Here is a 23,665-nt window from a genome sequence, read left to right on the forward strand (position 1 = left end):
GTCTGCCAAGCCACAGGTAGCTCACTGGCAGAGTATTAGACTTGGAGAAAATCTAAGAGTCTATTAGTGTGCAGTTTTTCGAACTGTCCTTGAATAGGATGAATGTTTATGATTTGTCAGGAATAACAAGTCAGTGAAACATGCAGAAAAACAAAGACTGAGTTCTCATTTGGTGCTGAGAGAACACTGGTGGGTCTTAAAATTATAGACTCAAATATTGTACACAGCAGATTTCATCCCACAGAAAGGGAGTTCCCAGTATTTTAAAGGATGGCATCTGCTAACTCTTAGAACCTCAAAGTTGTACCTGGAAGACCAGCCTACTGAAAACAGTTGCAGTGTTACTGTAAACTAGGAAAGGAATGCCAGTTAATTCAGGTCATTTGAAGTAGGCAGAATTTCTCTTATCCCTAAAATGTGGTTTGGGTAATAACCTTTGAAGAGACTGTTATATAAGGTAAACTCATTTGGCTACCACCAATAAAATGCAGGGGTCTGAATTTTGTTTAGTGCATTTAACTCCCAGAGGCTGTACAACCTCAAGAACCATGTGTCCTGGGGTATCTAAGAATCAGCTCTTTGCTTCCTTAGACCCAGCCTCCAAAATAAGTTTGGTGCTTTAGGGAAAGAAATCATATCACACAAGTATACCTATTCTAGTTCACTTCTTCAAAGCACCTCATAAGACTGCTCCAACCAACCCTCTCGACACTCGCTTCCTCCCCACTCTGTTCTCCTGTTCAACAGGAGGTGTTCTCAGAGGCAGTGAAGACCATGGATGAGGAAGACCAAGGACAGTGGCACTAGGGGCTCAAGGATGGAAGGTGACCCCGGGCATCCAGGCTAGTCACTTCAGACACGGCCATCTAACATCTGTCGGAGTTTACCTCAAGATCAGCTGATACAGATGTGATGTTAATAGATGCCTTTGCGTGAATGTGATCCTTGAGTAAAAAATCCCAATACAAAACAAACCCAAAAGTTTGGCTCAAGACATGTAACTGAGATGACTTGCAACACCAGTTATGTTTCCTGCTAATTGGTTCTCCAGCCACATCTTAACTTGTCGAAGAAGAACAGTGTACCACTTGCTGAGGATGGGCTTAGTAATGTATGCCCCTCTGGACCCAACCCATGTCAACCCTCCAAGCACCTCCAAGAACATGGTGAGCCAACTCAGGCTTTCTTGGGCAGACTGTTAGCTGACGGCACCCTGACAGCCTGGTTCCAGCACAAGCAGGGGCAGAGGTAAGAGGAGGGTTCCTCTGGCTTCACGGGTCACTGCGACAGAACCACTTTCCCTCGTGCAGAACAAGACTGTTAAGCTTCTCTGAGAAAAAAATCTGTTGTTAACATGCTGACAGAACTTCAAGCTACTCCAGTATCTAACCGCGGGAAGAGACAGCAACAATCCCTGGGGCTAAAGTACTGCTTTTCAGAATATGGGATCTTTCTTCTTTAAATTCTTGATGCTCCAACTTGTTCCAGAAAGGATTTAAAGGGCTAGTGACTACAGCTCTGCCAGTTAACCAGTCCACATGTGTAGCTCCCTGCCCCATACCTGGGCTAGCATCCTGGTGAGTTTCACAAGGGACCTCAACAAACCAGACAGACCACATTCCACGCTACTCCAGGCTGAAAGCAGAGCGCACAGGAGATGAGGTGGCCACAGTGGGTCAAGTGGCCACAACAGACACGAAGGAAAGAATCCTGTCCTTTGGCCCCTAACTTCCCAGAAGAGTCAAGAACACCAACGAAGTTCAGTCTCGAAGTTTGTCCCACCTCACACAGCCGTTAACAAGGATTGAAATGAGATAACAAGGAAAAGCCTACACATGCTAGGGGTTACATTATTAGTTCAACTAGATGAGGCATCTTTGTGGTTTTTCTCCCCACCCTACCCTTTTCTTTGCAATAGATGGTGTAATCTAAGACTTCCCAAAACTTGTTTGCAATATGACTATGTCATTTGGATAAGAACAAGAGTTTTTGGTGAGAAGTAGCAAACGTACACAGGCCCACTGATTCCTCATCGAAAGAGCTCCTAAGGAGCCCAGCTGTCACACACAGTTCAAATTTTCTACCTTCCCTGTAAAAAAATATAAAGGCATGGCCAATTTCACTGGAACACCAGTTCTCTGAAAGCCCTAACCACAATGCCACACCCTGCTGTGACTCAGTTCTCAGGTCACACAGGAAGGTATTTTCTACTTCTTTTCCTATTCTGTGGTTCTGGCTTCTTGGGGTAGAGGAGGGGGCCAAAAAGATGCTTTCTTCTCTTCAGATACTAGCATTACCACACCTATTATAGGAATACACCCTCATTATTAAGAGAGCTTGGGGGACTTCCCTGGTGGCGCAGTGGTTAAGAACCTGCCTGCCAATGCAGGGGACACTGGTTCGAGCCCTGGTCCAGGAAGATCCCACATGCCACGGAGCAACTAAGCCCGTGCACCACAACTACTGAGCCTGCGCTCTAGAGCCCGTGAGCCACAACTACTGAGCCCACATGCCACAACTACTGAAGCCCGCGAGCCTAGAGCCTGTGCTCCGCAACAAGAGAAGCCCCCGCACCACAACGAAGAGTAGCCCCCGCTCGCTTCAGCTAGAGAAAGCCCACGTACAGCAACGAAGACCCAATGTAGCCAAAAATATAAATAAATAAATAAACTTATTTTTTTTTTTTTTTTTTTTTTTTGCGGTACGCAGGCCTCTCACTGTTGTGGCCTCTCCCGTTGTGGAGCACAGGCTCCGGACACGCAGGCTCAGAGGCCATGGCTCACGGGCCCAGCTGCTCCACGGCATGTGGGATCTTCCCAGACCGGGGCATGAACCCGCGTCCCCTGCATCGGCGGGCGGACTCTCAACCACTGTGCCACCAGAGAAGCCCAATAAACTTATTTTTAAAAAAAAGAGAGAGCTTGGTCATTAATAGGGACAAGTAAGTTTATTCAAGGATTAAATTATTTAAACCAACCACAGTAATCCCCTTAGGTTCTAGGCCTCTGAATGTGCTATTTTGGATATTAAAGGAGTAACGCTACTCCTTTCTAAAGCAACTAGAGGCTTGAAGCAGTCATCATTAGCTACTTAGGTCCTGGAATAAGTATGTTTCAAAAAAGTAGGCAAAAACTAGCCATTGCCACTTACCAACATTTAGCTTGACTAAATTCATCAACTGGTAGCCCAATACCTTGTAAGAGTTTAAATTTTGATATATGACAGTTATTCAATTTAAACATTTTTAAAATCTGGGAAACCAGGGGGCTTCTGAGGAACAAACCATTTTGAGAGTAAGGAAATAGTGATCCGGGAAAATCCCACGGATCACGATGTGAATGAAGTTCCAGGAGAAAGCCTGGATGCTTTGCCCCATTTCGTCCTTCAACAAAAGCTAACTGTGTGCTGACTGTGCACCTGGTTGCAGCCTTCAGGAAGCTCACAGCCTCGTCAGAAGACAGGCAGGGAAAGCATAGGCTGGTGCAAACTGCGAAGATGCAACTGTGCACAGGGTGTGATGGGAACGGGAAGGTGCTGACTCAGACCCAGGATGAGCCAAGGGGACTTCTCAGAAGCATCAGTACCTGAATCCTGAAGGTTTTAGCCAGGAATGAAAGGGGAAAGCCTTGCCAAGCAGAAGCACATAATACCTTCAGCCCTACAGAACAATGCCCAGGGTCCATCCAGGAGGACTGCAGAGAGATGAGGAAGGAGGAAGGGGCAGGGCCCAGGTCCTAAATGCAGCAGGGAGCTACTAAGGTTCAAGTCAGGAGGTAACAAATCAAATCTGCACTATCCTGCGTGCCACAACTACTGAGCCAGCGTGCTGCAACTACTGAAGCCCGCGCACCTAGAACCCATGCTCCGAAACAAGAACCCACTGCAATAAGTAGCCTGCGCACCACAACGAAGAGAAGACCCCACTCGCTGCAAGTAGAGAAAAGCCCGTGCGAAGCAATGAAGACCCAACACAGCCAAAAAAAAAAAAAAAATCTGAAAAAAAAAGAATCTGCACTGTTAATCTAGTGATCTGGTGGCCTCTGGAAAATGGCCTGGCCTGCAGAAGAGCAGCTCCCAGAGGGGCTGTAAAGACAAGACAGACAGAACTGACAAGATTCCAGCAATACTTAGAGGGGTGTGGAGGAGAGAGAAAATGTTTGCCCTCCAGCTTTCTGGCTCTGCTACCATCAGAGATGAGAAACCACAGGAGAAGGGAGTGGAGATGATGGTAAGTTCAGTTTTGGATACTCTGATATTGGGGCGTTAGAGACTATCCTGTTGATAATACGTCGAAACAAGTTAATGGCTCAGATCTAGGCAGTGTTCAATGGCTGATGACATCACTTCTGATGGAAGTGTACACCACCACCTATGAAGCAGAACTGCCAGAAAAAAAAAACTGGACCTGAATCTGACCAAGGATCTAGATCCAATAACCAGTAGAAAGGAAATACAGAGGACAAAGAATATGTCACAGGATGCCACAGGGATGTGATCTGCAAAATACAAGCTGAGAGATTCTACAGACAAATGACCTAGTTTCCGCTACAGATCAACTGCAAGGAAGAAGGAAGAAAACAGGAGGGACTTATAAAGGACTTACGAGATAACAATACAGACCTTATTTGGATCCAAACTCAAACTGTAAAAAAATAAACACAAAAAGTGTAAATCAGTCGGGCAATGTGAACATTAACTGGTGTAAGGGCAGATACAAGTTGAAAATACTTAATTATCTCTGTTGAAAATAAGGGTAAAAACTTCTCTCCTCCCTTGTGTTTCAGAATTTCTTTCTCTGTCCTTTTCACATGTACGTAATCTTTATAATGACTAAATAGGCCTCACAACCCAGGAATGTTTCCTCAAGGACTTGGGAACCACTTTTTGAAATACAAACATCTAGGTCCCCAACCTCCCAGTTCTATGGGTATGAGTGGTTGGCCCCTTGCTTCAATTTGCCAAAAAACTACCTCCCCGCTTTAAGATAGGAGAAGTTTGTTTCCCCTCCAGATAAAGCCAGTCAGCTAACCGGTAATCACTCCAATTTCCATGATAAAGTTAGGATGAGCTACATGTGACAAAAGGTCAACTATCAAAGTCCTCTAACTGGAGGACTAGTTATTAATCTTGAAAACATGGATTGCGTTGCACCTGCTTGGCTATAGAAAAGAGTAAGATTTGTCTTTGCAGTCTTTTATCAGATCACCCAATTTAATGCTTATTCAATAATAAACTGTTTTTCCTTCTCTACCACCTTTGTGGATAGGTTCTCAGATGGGAGATTTTTTTTAAATTATATTTCCCAATACTGGTATTTGATATTAATTTATTTTAGGTGTGATAATGGTATTGTAGTTAAGTTTTAAAGCATTCTCGTATTTTGAAGACATATAATGAAATATCTGCAGATGAAACAAAATGATGTCTGTGATTTGCTTCAAAAGGTATGGAGGTGGGGTGAGAAACCTTGCCAGGTATAGATAATTGATGCTAGGTGATAGCTCTCAAGTTCATTATGTTACCATCTCTACTTTTCTTATGTTTGAACACTCCTGTAATAAAAAGTTAAGAAGATACATGGAAGCCAGCTGGTATACAGGTTTGGAGCTGGGAGGGAGGGGGAATAAGTGCTGGAGATAAAGCTCTGGAGGCATCAGCACACAGGTCACAGGAAGGCCGTGGAAATGGACAAATGGCCAACTGAGGCAGCATAAAGTAGAGGGTCAAGGACAGAACCCTGAGGAATACTAAAATGTAAGGGGTAGGCAGCAGAGGGTCTAGCAAAGGAACCCGAAGAGTTAAAATCAGAAGAGAGTGGTGGCAGTTTCAATAAGATAAGATGGTTAATAGTGTCGAAAGTGAATGTTGCAGGGTCCACCATATTAAAAAGTAGGAGGTCAGAGACCTCAGCAAAACCAGTTTCATTGCAGTGATGGCCCAGGACCCCTGATTATAGCAAGTTGACCTGTGAAAAGGCAGTGGGGAAGCCAGTTACTTTGTTTCTGAAGAGAAACAAAGTAACTGGACAAGAGCTAGAAGGCTACATACGGCAGAGGGGGATGGGAGGTGGGCAAGATTTGCACTTACTTACTGAAGGGACAGGTTAGTAGAGAGACGCTGAGAAACAAGGGGAGAGAAGGGCTCAGTGCTGGAACAAGAACCCTCGGGAGCCAGGAAGGGATGGGATCTAGAGCACAGGGAGATGGTGTGGCTGACAGCCACTTGTCCGATATCTGCTCTTCCCTTCCTCCACAGAGGATTTTAGCTGGGGCACGACCCCTTAGAAGAGACTAAATTCACCGTCTTCCCTTCCAACTAGCTGTGGCCATGTGACCCACAGAAGCCAAAAGGATAAGCAGAGGTATCCTGCAGCAGTGTCCCGGGAACTTTCCTTAAGGGAAAGCACAAGTTCTCCCTTAGCCCGCTTGTCGGTTTATTTTCCCATCCTGCTGCCAGAAATGAGGCCACAGCCATCTGGGGCCATTAGATAGAGGCCTTGCTGGTAGTGCAGCAAGATAAGAATCTAGGAACTGAACTTCAATGAACTGAGCCTCCAAACCAGTTCTGGACTTCTCTCTAGACTATTTCCTAGAGAGTGAACTATTTTTCTTAAACCGCTTATCTGGGGCTCTTATCACGTGCAATTGTACCTACCTAATACAGGAAGGACTGGATACCTCATCCTCTGAGGACAGTGTAATGGTATATTTGTCGATACAACTCATTGGGGGATGATGGGGAGAAGAGCTAGAAGTTAGGGAGTTCATACCTGAGTTGGAAAAACAGGATGATTATGGGTACAGATTTGAAATAGCCATCATGAGAAACAGGATTTTTGGAAGAAGTTGGAGACCGTACCTTTATGATGGTGCCACTCAGTTTCTTCAACCATGGTAAGAGCTGAGAAGGCAGCTGACTGCACCAATTGAGGGGCTAGATTGTATATGGTAAGAAATGAGGTTCTCAACTACTTCTACTGCTGACTGTATGAACTTCAGGCCATACTTTACTTTTTTCCATTCTCAGCTTTTATAGAACAATGTGCTAAATAACAAGCTGAAAAAAATTTTCAAGCCTACAGCATTATGTCCCTAAGAAGTTACAACCTCAAGTGACCTTCCTTGTTCTTAGAATATTCTATTCTAACTTATTTTTAAGTGTTTCCTTTTTAATTTTAAATTGTGGTAAAATACACATAAAAATAACCATCTTAACCAAGAGGTGGTATTAAGTACATTCACATTGTTGCATAACCATCACCACCATCCATCTCCAGAACACTTTCTTGCAAAACTGAAATTCTCTACCCGTTAAACCATCTCTCTCCATTCCTCTTCCCCCAGTCCCTGAACCACCATTCTACTTTGTCCCTATGAATTTGACTAATCTAGGTACCTCATAAGTGGAATCATACAGTATGTCTTTTTGCAACTGGCTTATATCCCTTAACATAATGTTCTCAAGGGTCACAATGTTACAGCATATGTCATTTTCCTTTTTAAGGCTGATATTCTATTGTATGTTTGTACCACATTTTGCTTATCCATTCATCCATCAGTGGACGCTTGGGTTGCTTACACCTTTTGGCTATTGTGAATAATGCTGCTGTGAATATGGGTGTACAGATATCTCTTCGAAACCCTATTTTTCAATTCTTTTGGATATACGCCCAGAGTAGAATTTGTAGATCATCTACTAACTATTTTTAACTTCGAGAAAACTCCACACTGTTTTCCACAGTACCTGTATGATTTTATGTTCCCACCAACAGTGCACAAGGGTTCCAATATCTCCATATCCTCACCAACACTTGTTATTTTGGGGTTTTATTCATGCTAGCCATCCTAATGGGTATCATAATTTGCTCTTAAGATTAAGAATCACATAATAGGGACTTCCCTGGTGGTGCAGTGGATAAGACTCCACGCTCCCAATGCAGGGGGCCAGGGTTCGATCCCTGGTCAGGGAACTAGGTCCCGCATGCGTGCCACAACTAAGAGTTTGCATGCCACAACTAAGGAGCTGGTGAGCCCCAACTAAGGAGCGCTTGAGCCGCAACTTAGGAGCCCACCTGCTGCAACTAAGACCTGGTGCAACCAAATAAATAAGCAAATATTTAAAAAATAATAATAAAATGCATGGATAATCCCAAACTTTGTTTAAAAAAAAATCACATAATAGCAAGAACCTAGCATAGTGCCTAGAACATAGTAAATGTTAGATATCAAACAACTTTGAAATATAAGATGTAAGTTAAATTCTTTGCTGCCTTCTTCTAAGCAGGAAAGATATGGTTACATTGAAATTTGCCAAATCCCAAAAACATCTATAATAGATTTACCTATATTGAGGTTCATCAGTGATGTATGCTTTTGCCAAGGCATTAGCAAATTACTAATTCCAGAAAAGCTTTATCACACTCTGGAAAGAAACCAGTGCCCATTAGCAGTCACTCCCCATTCCCTCTCCCCCCAGCCCCTGGGAACCACTGATCACTTTCTATATGGATTTGCCTTTTCTGGACATTTCATATAAATGGATTCATACAATATGTGGTCTTCTGCCTTCTTTCACTCAGTATAATGCTTTCAAAGTTTATCCATTTTGTAGCATGAACTAGCAATTTATTCCTTTTTATGGCTCAATACTCCATTTTATGAATATCACATTTTTCTTAAATCTCCCGTAAAAACCCAGATTTCTGGCTTTTCTTGAAAAACTGGAGATAAGAGTGTAGAAAGGCCCTTCCCTTCCCACATGACAACCACTGGCAAGACCTCAGGAACAGCTTTTTGTTCCCTGAACATTCCAGGCACTTTTCTATCTCAGGGTCTTTGCACTTTACTTACCCTCTTCCTGAAATGCTTTTCTCCCAAATATGCACATGGTTCCTTTCCTTACCTCCCAAGGGTGTGCTCACATGACCCCTTCCTCAGTGAGGCCTCCTACCTACATCTGCAATGCTTACCCTATCCCTCCATCCCTTGCTTTCATTTATTCTATAGCGCTCATTACATCTGACATACTGTATGTTTTACTTATATCTGCTTCCAACCACCCCTCATTAGAATGAGAATTCCATAACAGGTATTTCTGTTTTGTTCACTATTATATTCCTAGTACCTAAAGCTTAGTAGTGCTCAAATTTTTTGAATATATACAAACAACGAACTTGTTATAGTTTTTAGTGACTGAAAGCTGCTAAGAAAAAATAAACCTGAAAATGTTTAAACAGCTTTAATGCATACTTTATATTGACACTTTAAGTGCAATGAGTTTTGGCAGTTATATGTAGTCCTGTAACCTCCACCATGCTTAAGATATAGAACATTGAAAGTGAAATTAAGTCACAGTAACACATTAAGGTAGGTCTGTTTACTATAGTCAGGCATGCCTAGAACTTGAAGATGTTTTAAATTAAAGCTTTAGGCTTGGGACTGCCCTGGCGATCCAGTGGTTAAGACTCCGTGCTTCCAATGTAGGGGGCGCGGGTTTGATCCCTCGTCAGTGAACAAAGATCCCACGTGCCATGTGGTGCGGCCAAAAAATTTAAAAAAAAATGTTTTAGGCTGTTATTTCAGAATTTGTATTAAGGAACATGATAGTTCAAAAATCAGAACACCAAGAGAACAAGGAGTTGCTAAAATCCAAAGGGACTAAAACATACTCCTAGATTAAAGACCAAAGAAAGCACAACCTAATGAGCTGTGTTAACATACAAGAAGATTGTGTCAGTACTAGGGGAAAAAAGCCAACAAAAGAATAAGAATTTATTATCAAGGGCCTGGGGAGAGAGGGCTTTTCATATTCAATCCACATGGTAATTTCTTACTGGAATTTGTAAACTGATTTATCGGGCAGGAAGTTTAAGCTGCAAGCAACAGAAACCTTTCTAGCTAATTTAAAGAAAAGCAGTTTTTTCAATTTGGGTAACTCCCAGAATCATCTTAAGAGGACCAAAATGTGGTTTAAAGGTCACATTGCCAGGAATAATGGCCCCAAAAGTCACACTGCAGATTGCTCCAGTGAAGATAGCACTGCTGCTGTCACCTCCACTACTAGGAAAAGGAGTACTGCAGCTTGCATGGCTGACCCCACTGACACTGGCCAGAAGCTACTGCTGGAACTGCCGCCACAACTGCCCATCACAGAATGAATTCTTTATTGCCCCTTCTTCCAAAATGTCAAGACAAGGTTTAGGGTGGGTGTTTCTGTTGGTGGAGCCTAGGTCAAGAGCCCACAACCCCAGTTACAACACAAATGAGGTGGAATGTGGATGGAGAGAAGTCTAAAGAGGTAAAAGAGGGTCAAATTGTAGAGGATCTGTCTTACTGGTTGTCAAGCATGGAACACATACCACCAGTGGTTGAGGGTCAAATACCAAAATGTAAAACTACTAAAATGAAAATTTATTAGAAAAATGCATCTAGCACAAGCCTGAGATTTCATTGTTTACTGTAGGGGCAGGCTACATTTTAAAAGTATAAAGCTTTAAAGCCAATTTAGAGAACAACACCAAAATAAATAATATGGCAAGTCAGCAAAGATGGTATATGAATGACAAGACTGAGAAGCATGGCTGCATGTAAAAAGCCATGGAAAGACTAAGCAAAGGAGAAAAATAGTCTTAAAAAGATCAGTCTGGTGGCGGTAAAGAATGAACTGAGGTAGGCAAAATGGGACAAGAGTCATTATTGGAAAATTAGATCTGTGTGTGAGAAGGACAGAACTAGAGCAGGGCCATTAAGGGAAAGGACTCTAATCATTTAGAAGGAGGAAAAGAAGTCAACAAGACTTTGTGATCAGAAGTAAGGAACAAAAGGGACGACAAAAGAATTCTGATGGTCTTGGAATTTGACTTGAGTAACTAGATAATGAGTGATAGTGTGAAACAGACAATGGGAAGACAGCAAGACAAGCAGATTTGACGGAGAAGATAATGAATTTTGTTTCGAACCTGTAGAGTTTGAGACATCTGTGACAGTGAGATGAGGCTACTTAGAACAAAGCTGGTGGAACACTGGGGACATGAGCATTTGAGGGCTGGGAAGAAGAGGAGGATCCCCAAAAGGAGTCCAGGAAGGACCAGGCAATGGAGAGGAGGCTCAGGAGAGAGTAGTGTCCTGACTAACGGAATATTTCAGGAATAAAGTGGTCAGTTGTGCAGTACAGAGGTCCAGCAAAATAGAGGCTGACCAATCAGTGAGCTTGATCAGAGTAGTTTCAGTGTGATGGTAGGATGGGAGCCAGGCTGAAAAGCATCACTGTCATAAAACTAAATCTGTGACGGCTGCTGTTCTCTACCAAGCACCGAAAGCACATCCAGACCCCTGCACTCACATATCAATCTGTTCCAAATGAACAGCTCTCATGCCTTTATGTTTAAGCTATCTCAGGCTTTCTGTTGGTTCTTGCTGAAGCAGCTCAGATTCTTGGGTCTCAACCAGAGTTGCCTGCTCTGCTCTCTCATGGAGCACCAAATGGAGCAGAAGAATAAATGTCCCTAGCCTAGTTGAGGGGAGTCAGAATAGCTCCCATATGTCTTCCTGAACTCCAGGACCCTTGGCTGGTCACGGGAATACAGTTCATTTAGGCCGTCACCGCTTCAGTACCACAGCTGGGTCAAATTACCATAATTACAATGACAGACACGACAAACTGTTTATGTTACCCACAGAACACTCATCCTACTTGTGAAGAAAAAAGGGCAAATTGGGCTTCCCTGATGGCGCAGTGGTTGAGAGTCCGCCTGTCGATGCAGCGGATACAGGTTCATGCCCCGGTCCGGGAAGACCCCACATGCCGCGGAGCGGCTGGGCCCGTGAGCCATGGCCGCTGAGCCTGTGCGTCCGGAGCCTGTGCTCCGCAACGGGAGAGGCCACAGCAGTGAGAGGCTCGCGTACCGAAAAAAAAAAAAAAAAAAAAAAAGGCAAATTACCGTGGCTGTAAGAGCTAACCAGAATCATGAGCAGAGGCACTGCACCTAAGCCTTGCCAGAGCAATTACTTCTTCATTTTTCTCAGGCTCTCTTTGTATACTAAAGTAAGTGGTTACCTGAGAGAGGAACCATTGAGTGTCCTTACTAAGCCCAGGGGGGGAAAAAAAAAAACCCAGACAAAGGCAAATATATTCATTCAAGAGAACAGGAAGTATAACTGATGCCATGGCAACACCAGCAGCCTGTGACATCAGAGCAGAAGGCAAGGAACAAAGGGATTTATGAGCTACCTTTCCATGGGTCTTCTCTCCCTTGAAATTTGACCCATGCCACTTATGCTGTTTCAGAATAGAGCAACTGAAACTTCTCTTGGTATTTTTCTCCAACGTATGTCTGGAGATTAGCCGAAACCACATGCTGGAAACCTGCTGAGTGCCACAATCTTATTAACATGCAATGAGATTCTGTTTCAGACTGCTGGTGATACCGGACTGCCAATCGGCTACAGGGTAAGGATATAAATTGTAAAATGAAAACTATTTGAAAAAAATTAAACGGGAGACCAAATAAACTGAAGCTTCATCATCACTTTAGGTTGGAGATTTACACAGGAAGTATTTGAGGGAGTGGAATTTTAGGGAGAATGGCTTCCCCAGGTTGGAGTGGAAAAATACCAGGAGCTGTGGCAGGAAAGGAGGTGTACAAAGCATGAGTAAGAGAAGCTGCTTATAAATGTTCCCTTCCCCCTCATTCAGCAGCCTCGGCTGGATACTATTAATGTCCCCTGTGTAAGAGGCTACAATTGAATCTAGTCAGAAGTCTCTTCAGAGAGAATAGAACAATGAGCAGGCAATTTGAGCAAAGCCAGGCTCAGTTTATCAGATGAGCTGCAGGATTACCAGGTATTAAAAAATAGTGATTAGCAGAAATTGCTTTCCCTCAGTGTAAAATTATGCTTTTAAAAACAATGTGTACAGCTGATTTAAAGGGACAGTATCTTCATTTATAAGCGGGGGGAGGGGGGACAACTTCCTCCCATTAGGTGACCTGCGACACATTAAGTGTAAATCTTATCTCTCATCTTTGGTGGTAAACTTGGAGAATTATTAAAGTGATTAATTATAGTTCCTTCTTCAGTAGGGTCTCTTTATTATTTAACAGAAAAGGTTTGAGTATCCAAATCAAGACACCACATCCATATGTAACCAGAGGTGTACGGAAGACACACGGTGACTTCATTATTCCTGTTTTAGAGGGAGATAACCCACCCCTGGAATGGGCTCAATGATCAGCAGAGGAGGTTTCAAAGCAAGCGCGGGTAGGGGATTTGTAGTTCACCTAGATTCTGTATTAGTATCTCCAGGACCCATAGTTCCCTACTGCCATGCCTTTTGTACTTTATAGCTCCAGAAGAGATATGTGACTGGCCCTAATAAAATAGAGGAAATGGACTTGAACAGCAGCTAGGAACATTTGGGTTAGATATAAGAACCTTCCTACCATAAGGGTGTTGGAATTTGGTACCCTGTTACTAAAAAGGTTTTCCTTTACTATATAAATGGCATTTATCTCTGGGTTGGATTTACCTCTGGTTCTGTACGTTTAGAGTACTGTCCAGATTACAAGACTGCAACGTTACTTTTGATTACCTGGGGTGCCTGTGAAAATGCACGTGTCTGGGTCCTACGTCAGAGCCAATAAACCAGACTCATCCACTGAGAAGCCTAGCAATCTCTCTTTCTCACAAGTAAACCAAGTGATTTTCATAATCAGGGAAGTTTGGAGAAAACGGACCTAAGGCTCTGCTTACGGTAATAGAAAGTTCTTAAACCTAAGGAGGAAATGAATGACTTGAAGAGAGGAAGCTGGTTAGACGGATGAATCATAAGCACCTCTGACTGAGTTAGGAAAGCTAGAATTTTGGGGAAAGGTTGACTGCACAGTGGGAGTGAGAGCCAGCATGCTCAGCACTTCGCAGTCACTAGCAGCTTGTTCCAGGCCCTGCCTCACTCCGCCTCCTTGCCTTCCACACAGGCTCTTTATTGCAAGAAGACTTTGCCTGGAGACTCCTCCATAGATCTTAAGCTGCATGTGGAATCCAAGGGAGGATGGGAAATGCTTTCCAGATACACAGCTGACGCTGTGCAGTTCCTGGACATGAGGGAATAAGACTCTGAACTGGCGTGTTACCAGCCCTCAGACTTCTAAAATCCAGCCACTTACCCAAATCGGAGAGCCTTTTCATCAAACCAGCTTCTCTTACAGCAGTGGGACCATATTCCACTCCTTTTCTTTTCTGTAAGATAAATTACACAGATATGAGGGAAGATGACTAGAAAATAAGACCACTTTAGCTCACAAAAATACAGAAGTCTGCAATGCTATACTTAGTTCCCAGCAGATCCCTCTGAAAACCTGTGACAGCATCAGCCCTTCCTTTTATTCTTTTCACCTGAGGTCTGGTCATTTCAAACACTTGCAGAGAAGGAGGAGAAACAACAATCACTGGATTCAGATCAACCTTCCAAGCCCCTCGTTGTGGGAAGGGCAAGTGGAGGCAAGATAGAGGAAGGGGCTGAGCCAAGCCAGAATCTGGCTGTTGGGTGTAAGTGTCGCAGGCCAGGGCCGAGCCCCGGCTTCTCCACCAGTGACCTCTCCACGACTGCAGGTTTCTTTCATTGAAGAGAGAACACAACAGCCCCTTCCGTCTTCCTGCCGCTAGAGAGGCAAGCACCAATTTCCTTTCCAGTTAATTCTGTTTCTGAGAATGGACCCTGGAGCCTTAAATCCTCGGTCCCTCTCTTTAACCTCTCCTCCCTCAATTTTCCACCGGCGATTCTGGTCGGTTTCTCCTCTTCCAGCCCCTCCATGAAATCCTCTCCCTCCTTTCCTCTCCTCCACCACCCCAAGCGGAACCCACCACTTTCTCGCTCCTCGGGGGTAAGGCCGAAGAAACCCACCAGCCCGTTGCCCCCTGCCCACGTGGCAAACCGGGTGCCCTCATCCCCTCCCTCCTTCTACCGAGGAAAATCCCACGTGCTCCCCCGGTGCCCAATCGCGGGAATCCACCTCCTCGCCCCTCTTCGTTTCTCCCCATCCTCTCCTCGCCTCCCCGTTCTTCCCACCGGTCCCGATTTCTCCAGGCTTGGGTGAGGGGGTTGGGGGGTGAGGGGGCGGGAATCCTGCACCAAGGTGCCAGGTCCCAGTTCTCACCTGTCCCCGTGAAAATGGGGCTCCAATGACAGCCACGGAGTGGACGGACTTCTTCGGGACTGAGAGCGCTTGCGTACGGAGAAGAAGCGAGAGGCTGCACCTCAGGGACATGATAGGCAGCGCAGGACGTAGACGAGCGAGAGGCTGCTACGTGCGGCTCGCCGCCTGGGGTGAGCACCGCAGCCTGCAGTGGTTACCTACCGGCGCGCGAGCCGCGCCCCGCCGCGCCGCCCCATGACGTCACCGCCGCCTCGCCCCGCCCAGGCCCCGCCGCCTCTCCCCCAACCAGCCCCCGGCACACCTTCCGGCAAGCCCCGCCCACTGCTGCTCAGTGCCCCGAACGCCCTCGCTGATGTCACTCGGCTCTGGCCCAGGCTCTCCGGCCAAGGACAAGCCCCTGCCGCTGACGCCACAGGGCCAAGATCGGGGCCCGGCCAATAAGAGTGCGGTCACGGACAGGTGTGTCCCTGGGCGGGAAGCGGTCGGCTCCTGCAAAATTCGCGAACTCAGCGGAACAAGCGAACGCACACGTAGGCTAGCGGATGGTGGCTGTCTTCACACAGAGGCACGCCGGGCAGATGCCTATTTTACGGAACGGTTGGCTGGGCTGGGCTTGGCCCAACCCCACGTGAGTGCCTTGCGGAGACCAAGCTGGCGTCCCTTGGCTCCGTTTCGTATCAGAGCTCAAAGTCCAGGAAACGTACTTATCCCACTTTGGGCGTCGAAGGCTAGGAGATCAAACTTAGATTAGAGCTCTCCCAGCCGGGCGTGTTAATAGTAACCCACCTATTTTAGATGGGAAGGTTAGGATTTACAAAGTACCTTCCAGGAGTTTTAAATTCTTTACCTGAATAACTGGAGCACTGGTTATTAAAAACCAAACATAGCAACATATCTGGACTACTTCTAAATTTCAGCGAGGCTAAAGAGCTGAAAGTAACTGCTTAAAGTTTTAATAATAATAATATTTTAATAATAATAACCAACTAAAGTTCTAAGAACTTTTAGCCCTCTAACAATTCCATAAAGTAGGGACTATTTTAAAGACGAGATTACAGGATCAGAGAAGATAATTTACTTTTCCAAAGTCAGGTAGCTTGTAAGTTGGTAGAGCTATGTGACTCTAGATTCCAAGTTCTTATCCATGACTAGTGTCTTGCAGGAATGGCTTGCAGGAATCTGGACGTTAGTCCTACCAAAAATAAATTTTTAGGTGCTTCCCTGGTGGCGCAGCGGTTAAGAATCTGCCTGCCAATGCAGGAGACACGGGTTCGAGCCCTGGTCCGGGAAGATCCCACGTGTCGCGGAGCAGCTAAGACCGTGCGCCACAACTACTGAGCCTGTGCTCTAGAACCCGCGAGCCACAGCTACTGAGTCCGCGTGCCGCAACTACTGAAGCCCGTGCTCCGCAACAAGAGAAGCCACCGCAATGAGAAGCCCGCGCACCGCTAAGAATAGCTCCCGCTCACCACAACTAGAGAAAGCCCGCCCGCAGCAACGAAGACCCAACGCAGCCAAAACTAAAATAAATAAATTTATTTTCTTAAGTTATTAAAGATAATATTCTGAAATTACATAAAAGAATGAATTTTTAGAAATTTACTTTAAAACTTGTAGTACTCTTATTATAGCATAGTTTTAGGACCCTTCCTCAGGTCCAAACCAGCTGATTCTGTTTTTCTTCTTCCTTTATAGGACGACCTAGAGATTCTGCCTCTTTAATTCAGTGGCTGCCAACACATACTCTATCCCTTGATAGGTTGCTGGGAGTGTGTGTTGGGGGTGAGGGTGGTGAGTAGATAAGACCTGATTATGGTGTTGGGCGAGTTCCCTGGGGTAAATACTCCCCCACAGCTACCATTTCAAGTTACCATAGTGATGTCACTGAACATGGAGCTGGGAAACGGTGCTCACTATATAATGTTTCCACCATACATATACAATCAACATAAATAACCTCAAGAGCATAAAAAATAGTAAGACACAGTAAAATAATTAGGCATAAAGTTTTGAGTGTATATTATCTTTGTTTTTAACATAATTTACTTGTAAGTTTATATAATTTGACTTTTAATGATGGTGGTGTTTAACAACTGGCTTGCAAAATTCCTGAAAATTTAACAGTAGGGTTTTGCAGGTGGCTAAAAGCAGGTTCCAGCACAACACTGTTTACTGCAAATCCAAGGGAACTCAGAAAGGACTAAATTGCAAATTCTCAAAGGCAGGAACCATGACTTTTTCGGTTCATCGTTTGGTCCTTTCCTGAGTACAGCGCTTGGCACATAGCAGGAGCTTGGTAAATAATAAACAAACCTTCCAGATTCTTATGAAACCCTTACTCATGGTCCTTGGTCTATGGCTCTGATATGGTAAGTGGAAATTCCCAAAGATTTCTTTTGGGACTTCTGCTTTTACATACTAAAGGGCTGAGCTCATTGACCACACCTTTTGACTAAAATTTAGAGCCTCTTAATTTAAGATATTCATTCATTCATTTATTGTCAATATTTAACGTGCAAAACATTGTTCTATGTGCTGCTGATAAAGATGAAGACAGATAATATCTCATCACTCCCAGTACTTACCTACTAGTGGGGAAAACAGTCAAGTAGATACATAATTTCAGATGGCAGTAAATTCTATGGAGAAAATTATGCAGGGTAATGGGACAGGACATGATGTTTTAGAGAGGGGTGTCGAGAAAGGCCTCTCCAAACTGACATTTGAGCCAAAGACCTGAATGACGAGAAGGAGCTGCCATAACAAGTTCTAGGGAAAGAGCCTTCCAGGCTTACGGGAACAGCAAGATCAAAAACCCCGAAGTTGAAACCTGCTTGTGGGTCAGAGGAAGAACAAGAATGCCCGTATAGCCCAAACGTGCAGAGCAGAGGAAGCACGGTGACTTGGGTCAGACTGGTAGGTGGGGGGTCAGGTCTCAGGGGTAGCGTTGAAGAGCATAAACTTCAGAAGACTTTTTTACACAAAGGGTTAATGGTCCTGAGTCTGCATTAGGGAGTTGGGAAAATGTGGTCCCTTCTTTCTCACGTTTCCATCCTGGAACTGAGAGAATTAACATAACAACCCTAGAATACGGTTAAAGTAAGGAAGCAAAGGATGAGTTCTATGGAGGGTAAAACTTAGGAGTCTGCTTACCATGCAATGGAGATTCCTGGGTTCAGTAGAGAGGCGGGAGGGAAGGGACTAGAGGAGGGGGCATAAGAGTAAGTGACTGGTTTCATTGCCTGCCCAACCAGCAGCCCTGTGTGGAGGCAGGTGCCTGAGCCCCTCACATACTCATCACTCCCCCTCCCCCTCCCCCTACCACCACCACCACAACACAGAGGGGTTTTTATCTGGGGCCCTGATCAGTGATGGAGGAGTGAAAGCAGACCAATGGCTGCCATCAAGGGCCAAATGAAATTTAGGTGTGAAATCTCTTTTAGTGCCAGCAGAGGCTGGGGCTGCTGAAGACACAGAACACTTTGTCCTTTGTTCAGGTTCCAAACTGAAAACGAGCTTCGGGCCCTTTGCACTTTACTGTTCTTTCTATTGGGAACCTTACGTCTTCTCCCTCCCTCCCTTCCCTTCCTTAATTTCTTCTCATTCTTCAGGTTTTCATTTTGAAGTCACTTCTTCAGAGAAGCCTCTCCAGACCTTCCAAAGCTGAGTTAGTCATAATAGTACTTGCTAACATTACTGAATGATTACTATATACTAGATACCTGCTCAACACTTTGCAAGTGTTAATTAAATTCTCATCGCAAGGCAGTGAGGTAGGCACTGGTATTATCTCCATTTACGATATGGTAACCAAGACCTGGTAAGGCTAAGTCATTTGCTCAAGGTCACAGAGTAAGGAGTCAAAAGCAGAATCCAAAACCAAGTCAGATCAAGGGTATTAATTACCCCTCCCATGGTTCACTTAATCCTCTGATTTACAATTGCCTATTTAGAGGATTATTTCTTTCTCCTGGAGAGCAGCTTGTTTGAGAGCCTGAATGGTATCTTACTATCATTTAACACAGTGCTACATGAAGGGTGTTCAATAAATTTGTATTGAATAAATAGATATTAAATGACATGTGTCTTTTAAAATTGAAGTATAATTAATTTACAATATTGTGTTAGTTTCTGGTGTACAGCAAAGTGATTCAGTTATATATATGTATTCTTTTCCATTATAGGTTATTACAAGATATTGAATACAGTTCCCTATGCTATCCAGGAGGACCTTGTTTATCTTAACTGTCTTTGAAAAGAAGTCATGTCTCTTTATGCTCTGAAAGTTCTGAGGATGGAATTACCACTCTTATATGGGACAGGGAAGATTTCATGCAATTGGCGTTCAAGCCGAGCCTTAAGGATTTTCCAGGAGGAATCTGTAGGGTGTCTGGGGAATGGTGAGAATAGTGATTTCAGCTAAGAGGCATGAACTTGAGTGATGGAAGTGGAGGGAGACAGTCAATAAATATTTGGGTGCCCACTATTTGTCAGATAGTGTTTTAGGATCTGGGGGTACAGTGTTAGAATCCAAGCTCTCCTTGAGACAGAGAATTGTAGGTACTGATATGCATGATAAATGAAATACGTGTGAAAAATAAGGTAATATGGTAGAGAGTATGTATGGGGGAGAACTTTGTTTAACTAGTGCAGTCAGGGAGATGAGGGACAGATGTTGAAAGTACTGCGCAACTGGAATAGATGGTACTTAGCTACAGATTAGGGAGGGAAACAGAGGAGAGATTTTAAGCCTGGGCGAGGAGGAACATGGTGGTACTAGAGTAATATTGATACATATAATATAGAGTAATAGAATGGTGGTACTAGAGTAATAGTTCTGAAAAGATGAATAGCCCACCAAGGTAGTATGAAAATTACTTTAAACTAATAATATCTGATTATCAGCCATAAAAAGAACATTAAAAAAAAAGAAACTTAATCAGAGCCTCCTGAAAGTACAGCTGCCGTTGACTCCCACCAGCCCACCCCACTGAGGGATTTTCCTGATTGGGAAATGACTGACTTTTAACACCAAAAAGGGAACCAGCTGCCTATTAGCGTCAAAAAGCCCAACAGAACTTTCCATACTTTGAAGTATGAAGCCCTAACCCCCTCTCCTTTTGTTAAGCTGGTGTATATAGCTTTACTTTGGCTATTCAGCGAGTTACTCATCACTGAGCAACTTTCTTTTCTCCTGTTAATCTATTGTCAGTTACTTCGCAAGCCCCCACTCACTTGAACCTAAAATGACAGAGGAAAAGGTTTCCTTCCAACAGTTTTCAAGCCTGGCAGCTGTTAAAAAGAACCTATGGGGGCTTCCCTGGTGGCGCAGTGGTTGGGAGTCCGCCTGCCGGTGCGGGGGACGCGGGTTCGTGCCCCGGTCCGGGAGGATCCCACGTGCCGCGGAGTGGCTGGGCCCGTGAGCCATGGCCGCTGGGCCTGCGCGTCTAGAGCCTGTGCTCCGCAATGGGAGAGGCCACAGGAGTGAGAGGCCCGCGTACCGAAAAAAAAAAAAAAAAAAAAAAAAAAAAGAACCTATGGACCTTTCTAAGAAACACTCAAGTCCATATCCTCCCTCCGCTACCACCCATTATTTATCAGGGATGGACCCAGGCAACAGTTTTAAAACCTCCCCAGGTGGCTCTAATATGCAGTCAGGGTAGAGAATGCAGTATGAAGAGTTAGAGCTTTCAGAGCTTCTCAGACTTTAATGTGCAAGCAAATCACCTGAGACTCTTGTTAAGCTCAGTAGGTCTGCTGTGAGACCCAAGAATCTGCATTTCTCACAAGCTCCTAGGTGATGCCCATGCTGCTGGTCTACCTACCACACTTTGAATGGTAAGTCTTTAACCAGCCTTCTTTCACTTTTCATTTTAAATCTTCAGAATCATATTCACATGAAGGTAACTTACTTCCTAGGCTACACAGTTGTGGCTTCATCAAAATCACTTAAAGAAGTCGTTGCTACCCATCACTTGAAACTGAGCTGAGAATATAATGATCTAACTGAACCTGTTTCTCAAGCCTATGTCCGTCAAACTAGATCCATCATTTTAACTAAACTTTCCCACGTTTGGTTTATTCCATTAAGAAAAACTTCAGTGTACAAGGATATAAAGTCTCTTGATATTTCAAGGGCAGAGAAACCTCCCACAAAAAAGCCAGTGGTTCGTTGATTTAAATTGAAAACATTAAGCTTTACTATCCTAAAATGGCACAAGATGGGGATATGACTCCAAGAAAAAAACCCTCTGCTTTCTGTGCTGTATCTGTTTCTGTAGGTTTCCTTCTATTTCTACGTGTCTATTTTTCCTTTCTTCTCTAGTTGTTTATTTTTTCCACTATCATTCTTCCTTATATGAAATAGTTACTAGCCATTTTCACTGGGTGGGAAAACAAGAGGGTGATATGAAGTAAATTATGGTAGATTAACAGGCTGGAACACTATGTAGCTATTTTATTTTATTTTTCTTTCTCTTTTTAACATCTTTATTGGAGTATAATTGCTTTACAATGGTGTGTTAGTTTCTGCTCTATAACAAAGTGAATCAGCTATAAATATACACTATGTAGCTATTTCAAATGTATTTATAAAATCTATAGAAATATGGAAAATGTCTGCCAAAACATTAATTTTTGTTAAATTAATTACACTGAGGTGATCCTAATACCTTTGCTGCCTACATAAGCAAACCAAAACCTATAAATGCCTCAAAGTTAAGAAATCTAAACTTAAGGGCAACCAATCACAAATGGCCAATCAGGCATTCCAAATACTACAACCTTATGCTAAAGCTAATCAGATGATTTCCTTGCTTTGCTTCTACCTTTTCTCTATAAAAGTCTTTCCCCTAGCTCCTGTCAGTGGAATGAGAGTTCTTACCCACTTCTGGTTTGGTGCTGCCCAATTTGAATTGATTTTTTTCTCAAATAAACTCTTAACATTTTTTAAATGCCTCAGTTTATATTTTAACATTACAAAATGGTTTATATACTATCACTACAATAATTTTTAAAAGTGCAGAAACTAAGAAAATGATGGAAAAGTAATATGTAAAACTGAACGGTCTTTAGGGCTTGTGTAATTTTTTTCTCATTCACATTTTCTTTTCTTTTTTAAAAAAATATTTATTTATTTATTTGGCTGCATTGGGTCTTACTTGCAGCACGTGGGCTCTTCGTTGTGGCACGCAGGCTTCTCTAGTTTTGACGTATGGGCTCCAGAGCACGCAGGCTCAGTAGTTGCAGCGCACAGGCTCTCTAGTTGTGGTGCGTGGGCTCCAGAGCGTACAGGCTCAGTAGTTGTGGCACACGGGCTTGGTTGCCCCACTGCATGTGGGATCTTAGTTCCCCAAAAAGGGATCGAACCTCTGTCCCCTGCATTGGAAGGAAGATTCTTAACCACTGGACCACCAGGGAAGTCCCCACAAATTTTCTGTATTGCATCATCTTCTCAACAATTAAAAACATTAAAACAAAAGGACTTAAATGCTTGGGAAATGAAGATTTGTTTAGGTGACATGATTATGGGTGTATTTTCTTTCATAAAATTTCAGTTTGATGTTGTTGGGAAAATAATAAACATATCTTATTAAAAATGGACAGGTAATAAAATTTTAAAAATATATATTATTTATAAGAGTATAAAAAAAAACCAAATACCTAGAAATAAGTGTAATGAAAGATGCACAAGGAGATTGCTGAGAGGAACTAGAGAAGACCTAAATAAATGGTGACATATACCAGGTCATGGGCTAGAAGACAACATCAATAAGATGTTAAAAATAAATAAGCTACGAGGATATGTTGTACAGCACAGGGAATATAGGCAATACTTTATAATAACTATAATGGAGTATAATCTTGAAATACCATGAATCACTAAGTTGTACACCTGAAACTTACATATTGTAAATCAACTATACCTCAGTTTAAAAAAAAAAAGTCAATTCTCGCTAAATTGATTGACAGACTCAATGCAACCCAAGCAGGATTTCTGGTGAAAATACAAAGAACCTAGAACAGCCAACACAGTCTTGAAGTAAAATATCAAAGCTGGAAGACTTAACACTATGAGAAATCAAAACCTACTATAAAGACAGGTTGATGTTGGCACAAGGAAAGACAAAAGAGAGCAACAGAACATAACAGAGTCTGGAAACAGACCGATGCAGAGGTTGTCACCTAGTTTACAATAAAGGCACCACTGCCATCAGTGGAGAAAAGATGTTCTTTTTGACAAATGTTGTAGGGGAAAAAAAAAGAGCCTTGACCCTAATCTCATATTAAACAAAGTATTAAAAATGGATCATAGGCATAAATATGAAAGGTAAAACAATAAAGCTTCTAGGGAAAAAAAAGGAATCGAATATTTTCATGAACTTGAGGCAGGCAAAGTTTCTTAAACAAAACATACAACAGCACTAACCATAAAGGAAAATATTGCTAACTTAGACTTCATTACAATTAAAACCTCTGTTCATCAAAAGACACCATTTAAGAATATGAAAAAGT

At 43.3% G+C, this 23,665-nt stretch overlaps 1 protein-coding gene across 2 annotated transcripts in view; it reads right to left on the minus strand.

The window, feature by feature from the left end:
* The window catches only part of ARG2 (arginase 2), a 43,537-nt gene that overhangs the window by 12,257 nt on the left and 7,615 nt on the right, over window positions 1–23,665 (minus strand). The window contains exons 1-2 of one of the 2 annotated variants that reach the window (XM_019922218.3): window positions 15,152–15,344; window positions 14,162–14,234 (exon numbers count right to left, since the gene is read on the minus strand). In XM_019922218.3, coding sequence (XP_019777777.1) covers window positions 14,162–14,234; window positions 15,152–15,262 — 184 coding nt within the window. In that variant the 5' untranslated portion in view covers window positions 15,263–15,344. Of the gene's footprint in view, window positions 1–14,161; window positions 14,235–15,151; window positions 15,345–23,665 lie in introns of those variants that run through there. The other variant, XM_033851023.2, reaches the window with a different exon arrangement.

Source organism: Tursiops truncatus, chromosome 2 (assembly GCF_011762595.2).
Source record: "Tursiops truncatus isolate mTurTru1 chromosome 2, mTurTru1.mat.Y, whole genome shotgun sequence".
In the NCBI taxonomy this organism is placed as follows: domain Eukaryota; kingdom Metazoa; phylum Chordata; class Mammalia; order Artiodactyla; family Delphinidae; genus Tursiops; species Tursiops truncatus.